The sequence below is a fragment of the Opisthorchis viverrini genome (genome assembly GCF_000715545.1).
Source record: "Opisthorchis viverrini unplaced genomic scaffold opera_v5_263, whole genome shotgun sequence".
NCBI classification, from domain to species: Eukaryota; Metazoa; Platyhelminthes; class Trematoda; order Opisthorchiida; family Opisthorchiidae; genus Opisthorchis; species Opisthorchis viverrini.
Window position 1 is genome coordinate 220,267 of NW_008751923.1, and position 8,219 is coordinate 228,485.

The 8,219-nt window shown below is 43.9% G+C and overlaps 1 protein-coding gene across 1 annotated transcript; it reads left to right on the top strand.

Annotated features, from left to right (window-relative positions):
• Positions 1 to 6,471: 6,471 nt before the first annotated feature.
• T265_09273 (hypothetical protein) lies at positions 6,472 to 7,592 on the top strand (the record flags this gene model as incomplete). Its single annotated transcript, XM_009175300.1, has 3 exons — positions 6,472 to 6,682; positions 6,777 to 7,164; positions 7,424 to 7,592. The coding sequence occupies 3 exons, from the start codon at positions 6,472 to 6,474 to the stop codon at positions 7,590 to 7,592; spliced, it is 768 nt and encodes a 255-aa protein (XP_009173564.1).
• Between the last annotated feature and the right edge of the window lie 627 nt (positions 7,593 to 8,219).

Genomic DNA, 8,219 nt, shown 5'->3' on the forward strand with positions numbered 1-8,219 from the left:
GTGAGCAGTCTCCTTTGTTGTCTCTTCTTTAGGAATATTAATTTAATATTAAGTCGATCCTTCCATTTAGCGCGCCACAGAACAAAAGGTTTTTCACTGGATCACTTGGTGCCCATAAACAGAAAAATAATAAATGGCAATGAAACCTGCTCGAATGGTTATCGTGAAGGTTTTGAACCACAACAGGCAAAACGTTCATTTTCGTCTAATCCGTTCCAGCTCTTCAGCTTACATTGTGCTCAAGTCCGATTATGAAACGATAGACAGACTCTGAGTACTGAGTATGCGCTCTGATCTAGTATGCACTTTCAAAACAGACACATTAAAATGCGATCAAATTAACCGTAATGTTATATTTCGTTTTCGTACTTTATAGTTGCCACAAAACTGACGACAGTTAAGCCAATTGTTGATTCGATTTTCGTCCTCTAATTGAAGTCAACCTGTGCTGAAAGGCCAAGGAGCCAAGTGCACGCATCTCATTCCTGTTGCCAGATATTGTCGGTTTGCATCTTGCAACGAGATTCAAACTGGCAGTCACTCCGGCAACAGTCGAGAACTCAGTCGTTCGGCCACAAGCGACTGGTCAGCATGGAGACTTTGTTGCTGGAACAGTCAGGCAACAAGTGACCTCTTGATGTTCATTTCGTAATTAGAGTATAGATGACGCCGTATTATTGGTGCAAGTTAGCCGCTGGTCGGCCGCTAGTTGCCGGGAGTTCGTGAATTCAAGCCCCACTCCCCCGGGTACACACTGCAGGTGATTCCCAACAAGGGTAGTGCTTCTCGGCTAAAAAAAAACTATCCAGCCAATGGGAAACCAAGTTTATTGATCGTTTTTATCTTGGAATAGTGGAACTCCTATCCTCTGCAACGTTGAATGGATCAAGACTATCGAAGATGATTGCAAAGAACCCAAGCTATGTTGTTTCTGGTAAGGAAGTATGAATGCGTGGTACAATACGCATCGAGGGACGGGAATTATGTGATTGATTAGCTTTTGAGACCTGAGGTCGGAATCGAAATCTTCTTGAGGGATAAACTTGGTGGTAGTAGCTTCGTCGTTGACTGTTGCAGTGTCAGCAAGAACTACACACACTATAGTAGTTCGTAGATATCCCTTTCGACGGAAAGGTTAAACAAAAAAACCGAGAACCGGAGAGCCAAGAGATTCGACTGGATTCCAGGTGAGCCTATCGAAAAATCAAATTAGTTTGTAAATGAGTGTATATTCTCTAATTTCGTGCAATTTGGTTCCAAGCAGATCATAAGGTTGACGGAAACTCGGGGACTGCGCCTATCTGATAAGCCCCAAGAAGGACGAAACCGGTCGTGGACTGTAGACGAACTTTCAACAACCTTGTGAAGGACCTTCGAAAGACTGTATCGAAATGAAACTGGCCTATCAATTCTGGGGTCAGACGCTACGAAATTTGATTGCCAAGTGGTACAAGATTATGTACGCAGAGTGTGTCAAAACGTACGACACACTTCGGCAGATGACTTATTGACTGAGAGTGACAACTATTTCCTGCTTGAAGTGGCAACTGATGAAGAGTTTTAAGGTTAGACGCCCGAGGGACCGAATGGACAAAGGCGGAGGGCAGGAGGAAGCTTAGCAGCGGTGCAAGAAAGATTCCGATGAGCAGGATGGAAATATCACCACAGTTGTGGATCGATTGGATCGGAGTTACAAAAGCTGAGCACTTTTGATTGTTCCAAGCTAAGTCCTTATTGATTAATTCACTTTCAGTTTGCATCTCAATACAACCCAGGTGTTCATCTATAACCAACAGATAACCATGTGACCTCTGGATTGAACACATTAAACTGGAAGTATGATCCACTTTGCGTTCCACTGAGTATTCGTAATTCCCTGAGACTAGTTGGGGGAAAGTCATGTCACAGGTTCTTAAAAGTAGACATTCTTGCTCCAACACGAGCAAGTTTTCATAAGGGTTGAATGCCGTTTGTTGGTTTCACATCTTGATGTGCGCTTCCAGGCTCATTTATACACCCAGTATTCCCAGGTAGTATTGTGCTATACGACCGAGATCCAAGTAATGATACTTTTGATATTCAACAACCAACATACACTCACCCTTTGAATAACAAACTTAAAGTAGCCGTTCGTCAGAGGGCTCCGTTGTTTGGAGGCAAGAGAGTAGCAATGAGCCAAAGAAACAACAAACTAACTTTCCAAATGAGTGGTACAATTGTGACATTTGACTACTATCGGTGAACTATAATCGATTGCTCCTGAGTTGGGACCCCTGATGGGTCTGCTTCTCACAACAGTTTTTAGGCCAGATTGGTTCTACTATTTGTTTTCTGGAAACATATCCCCCATGGTCAACCCTGGCGTCCCTCAATATCTCAACATCTTCTACAGATGTCAGAGTCAAAAACTGGTGGTAGATTAGTGAGTGTGTGCAGTCACGTTTGCTAGAGTTACGCAACTTAATTTGATGGATGTTAGTATGGAACAGATTTTTATGCAACAGTTAAATGCAAATCCAGTTTAGGACAGTGAAACGCTGTTTCTCGGTACATAGGTGTCTATCCTACTGATATTGTAGTAAGATCACACATATTGGTTCCTAACCTTTGACCCCGTCGTGAGATAGGGTCTACAAGATGTGCATGCACCGTCCCATAATCAACTCTATTGCTACCCACGTGAGCTGCACACCTCAAGAATGTCAGCAAAACAAAAGCTTTGCTGAAGACGAGTTCACTATCGTTTTCGCCACAGATACCTATTTGCAGGCCGGTTGGTTAAAACAAGGTTTTTGCGGTTAGGTCTGTTCTAACCAGCCTACCTACGCTATGCGAAAATACCAGTCACTAGACTGTCTCGAGTGATTAGGTCCCAAAGTCCCCCCCCCCCGTCAATTCCACGTAGATATTCACACCAGTTTGGATGCGAACAACCTGCCTAGGTATTCGATACCCGTTTTGCTTCAAAATGGTGGGGCAATCAAACTCCGGGATATCCAGACGCCAAGACATGTGCACAATGGTCCCAGTTCAGCAAGATACCATCTCAAGACTCTAGCGTATCACCTTCTCGCTGATAGGTTCAAAGTATAGGACCATTCAAAGAAGTGTAGGTCGACTGACCTATCAGAAATTAGTGCTGAATGAATGATCACCTGACATACTGGGCGAAACATCAATCAATACGAACGCATATGACAATCTCCTTACTATGCTACATTTGGCTCCCAATATGTTCTGCAAGCGATCAGTCACTCTGGATGACGATAAACCATTCAAAACTGTTTAGTAGAGATAGAAGTGATAAACACGTCAAACAGTTCGAACATCATGCACATTAATTATCTTGTGTACTGCTAAGAACTATAACCACCGGGGCATATTTGACATTCGAACAACAGCCGCGCTGTTGTGACAGTGACAAAATCTGGTCTTTTACCTGCATTTTTGTACCAGGCTTGGTTCCTCATTGGTACCTGAGTTTACCTAAACATTCTTAGCATGTTTGCTGAAATTGATTAGTAAACCAAGCCAGCTGGTCTACACTTCACGTGGGTATGGTACTGCGGTAGGTAACTAAGGTGGATTGAACAAACATGTGATTCTTTCGCTGCTTCAGCATGTGTGAATAACCCTCGGTTGTGTGAACAGATGGGAGATTACGTTGAAAAAAGTCACAACCCCCTGGACGAAACCGGATGCGAGGAACAGGTCTTGTCCGACATATACGAAAAAAAATTTTCAGAAGAAGACAGCCAGAGTATTTTTACGCATGGGACAAAAGGAATAGTTGAAATAAGGCATATTTTGTCCAAATGAAATAGCCGTCCAAAACGGGATTATTTTGGAGGCTGAGTGTGCTATAATCCATGCACACAAGGAGAAAAATATTATCCGCTAACGGGAGAGGAGCCAAAAATTTTAACAGCAAACAGCAACAGCCCATTTGAAGCCAGTTTGTATGAAATACTGGAATTTTTCTCGTTTCTGTGATTTGCTGAAATGTTGTGAGTAGTGTGTTAGCACTGGATTTTTTTTAACTTTCCACCTTATTTTCTCCTATCGGGAGAAACCTCACTTAAAGGTTTTCGTACGAGTCTTCCAATGGATTCTAACAGATCAGTGTTGGTTGGTAAATTAAGACGTCTCAGTTAGGAGAGGATGCTCGCTACCTTACTTGCAAATGGTCAGTAAATCACCTCCCTTCTGTGACGATATGTGCTCAGATATCCCAAGCATTTAATAAACAGGTTGATTCCACACCAGAGCAATAATCTTATTATCTCTTCGAGAAATACACTCATTTGCAAATCGATTAGGTTTTCACGAGAGACTCGACTGAATTTCACGTTTATGCTATTCTATAATTGGAATGTGCTGCACACAGGCCGCCTCATGTTTCAGTTGACACGATATTCGAGATATTACGGTATATTTTCATAAAGAAAACTACTTACAAGGTTACTGAAAACTCTTTGACAGCCCAGCTTCGGTTTCGCCCTTCCAGTTCGGGTTCATCAGGTAGGCGCAAACAGTCCAATTAGGGTTCAAATAGGACATAAGGTTGACGGAAACTCGGGGACTGCACTTACCTAATGAGCCCCAAGAACGGCGAAACCGGTCATGAGATGTCGAATAGTTTTCAGCAACCATGTGAGCAGTCTCCTTTGTTGTCTCTTCTTTAGGAATATTAATTTAATATTAAGTCGATCCTTCCATTTAGCGCGCCACAGAACAAAAGGTTTTTCACTGGATCACTTGGTGCCCATAAACAGAAAAATAATAAATGGCAATGAAACCTGCTCGAATGGTTATCGTGAAGGTTTTGAACCACAACAGGCAAAACGTTCATTTTCGTCTAATCCGTTCCAGCTCTTCAGCTTACATTGTGCTCAAGTCCGATTATGAAACGATAGACAGACTCTGAGTACTGAGTATGCGCTCTGATCTAGTATGCACTTTCAAAACAGACACATTAAAATGCGATCAAATTAACCGTAATGTTATATTTCGTTTTCGTACTTTATAGTTGCCACAAAACTGACGACAGTTAAGCCAATTGTTGATTCGATTTTCGTCCTCTAATTGAAGTCAACCTGTGCTGAAAGGCCAAGGAGCCAAGTGCACGCATCTCATTCCTGTTGCCAGATATTGTCGGTTTGCATCTTGCAACGAGATTCAAACTGGCAGTCACTCCGGCAACAGTCGAGAACTCAGTCGTTCGGCCACAAGCGACTGGTCAGCATGGAGACTTTGTTGCTGGAACAGTCAGGCAACAAGTGACCTCTTGATGTTCATTTCGTAATTAGAGTATAGATGACGCCGTATTATTGGTGCAAGTTAGCCGCTGGTCGGCCGCTAGTTGCCGGGAGTTCGTGAATTCAAGCCCCACTCCCCCGGGTACACACTGCAGGTGATTCCCAACAAGGGTAGTGCTTCTCGGCTTCTCGGCACAGACTTACAAATCTCCCCATACTATCAACCAAAAAAATTCAAAGTCACAAATCCCACTGCCTCAACCTGATTATGGAATGATTGAATGTTATCGTTCTGCCATTCGTCCGTATCATCCATCTACCAAATTGTACATTCATATGGCTTGATTTTTTCTGCGACAGAAAAGCATGTGACTGTGGCAAACAAGAAATAGACACACCCAAGTTTCACGGACTCGCCCACCAGGCACCGTTGAGCACCGGGCCAGATGGACTTTTCCTCGACATGCTTGTTCCGTTCTTCATACGAAATTGTACAGGATGCAGCATTCTATACACCATTAGTATTACAAGCAATCTTTCAAAACAATTTATCACAGGGATGCATTTGGGGAGCAACCTAATTATATGCCCGATGTGGCAATCAGTGTACAACGCCCAAAACCCCGAAGATGATATATTATCGCCAGATGAAGACTTGAAGGAGACATTTTTCTATGCGCATCACTCGCCCAAGGTCGATTAACATTTGATTATTCTTCTTTTCCAAGTAGTCGGAGAGATGCAACTCTGTCCCCGGCTGTTTTCGCTCCATCAGATGTGGACTGTCCTCTAGGAAACGCGACTGCTGCCTGATTATTCAGATTGAAAGGTGCTTTTGTGCCTGTGCTAACAAGTTCACAAAACCACCAATGATCTTTGGTGTTCTGGGCCAGACCACTTTGGAATGCTTTTCGTAGGACGCTTGTACTTGTATAGCATTAACTGAAAGTATGGTAAAGAATATGCTGTTTGTTGACGCTCCACCGCGCCTCATATACAAGTCTCGCGGAACGACACCTGACGCATCGATCGTACATACAAGTTCACGCTGACCTCGGACACCGTTCCGAATAGCGCTGGATGAGACAAGTCTCCAAAGGCAACTTTCATCAGACGCACGGCTTGAAAGTTTGTGTCGTGTTCTAGATGAGTTGAACTCTCAATAGTATCACTCTGGCTTACAACCTCGCAAGCAATAAACCTGTTTACAAGAATGGAGGGCAAAGAAGACAAATCTGGAAATCAAAGCCTACTAGTTGATCTCGGCCCCAAATCTACAAAAAGTGGCCCCAGCTCTATGGATGATCCCTCTGTCCCAACCATACTCAATAGATCACAGTATGTTTCGATACTACTCATAAGATCGCAGGTAGTTCCCGATAGTCCGCCACTGGTTCTGCTCTTCATTGAGACCTGTCATGTAGGTGAGTCCCCAGATTTCCATCGAGTACCTGAATGCCAAATTGAGCATATGGTACCAAAAACGCTCGTTTGCAAATTAACTTGGTGTCGGCCAAGTCTGTACTCAGACGGACAGTTTGTGCTGGAAGCTGTACTGCTTACAGCATGGAATTCAACCTGACGGACGTACATCCAATGATGGTGTTGGACACGCCGATGACAATCCATTCACTGAGTTCTTCAACGATACTGGATCTAGTCGTTATGTTTCTCGTGCAGTATTTGTTGATTTGGAACCGATGGCAGTTGGTGAACAGGGACCACCCAGAGCAGGAAGACATCGCAAGCAACTGTGTTCGCGGGCATTGCATTGTTGGAAAGGAAGCGATCAGGTGGTAGGCCGTGTTCGTAAATTGTCAGATCAACGTGAAGGTCTTCAGGGCTTCCTCGTATTTCACTCATTCGGTGGTGAAACCGGATTGGGTTCCACTTCCTTGTTGATGGAGTGACTTTCCGCTGACTATGTCAGGAAGGCAAAGATGAAGTTCGCCGTCTATCCAGCTCCATAGATTGTGAAGGCTGTTGTGGAACCCTACAACTCAATCCTGACAACACACACGACTTTAGAGGACAGGGATTGCGCTTCGTGATTGATAACAGAGCTATCTAAAACATCTGTCGTCGTAACCCGTTCATCGATCATCCAACGTATACAAACTTGAACTGTTTGACTGGACGTTGAGTTCTTTCACCACCTCTCTGAGTTTCCAAGGCGTTCGGAACGTGAAGCTGACTGAGTTCCAAACGAATTTGATCCCACACCAGCACATCAACTCTCCGTTGTCTTCTTACGCTCCGATCGTCTTCGCCGATTGGGCGTTCCACGAGGAGTTAAGCGTCAACGGGATTACCAAATTTCACGGGTCCAATTGAAGAGTTTAAGGGGGATGTAAAACTAGCAGTGGGTTCTCAGGCGTTCTCGCCGACCGTTATATTCTGTTTAAATTCGTCTTTATTGAGCTGACGTGGTTGAACTGAGCATCTCTTGATGTCTGTTGGATTTTTTTTGTTTTACTCGTCCATAGATATAATTACAGGTTAGAAATAGCAGACAAGAAACCTGATCGATAAGTTACCCACAGAGACACGAAGAAGGCAAGCCAAAATGTTGTCTTTTCAACGTAGAGGATGGTTCTGAGGTAAAGATTGATTGATTTGCATGTCTGTATGTCCTTGTTTTTACGGGGTGGGACGTATCTAGTGTCGTACACGTGAACTTTTCGATGCACACTCCACATCAAGATCACCAGATTTAATTGTTTTCTATGCTACGCTGATCTAAGATGGACTCGCTTTGACCATCAGTTACATGCTGTACAAAGTCAGCGTAAGGCTAGTCCTTTTGGTAGAACAGAACACAGAACCTTCTCCAGAAGATAGGTGTACCCCCTCAGAGTTTGGGTGGTGATCGGGCCGGACGGCCACTGCGTGCCTTCTTGTTCCAACCAGTTGTAGACGTTTGGAAGACCCCTGGTGGCTGAAGTCGTTGGACAGTGGAGT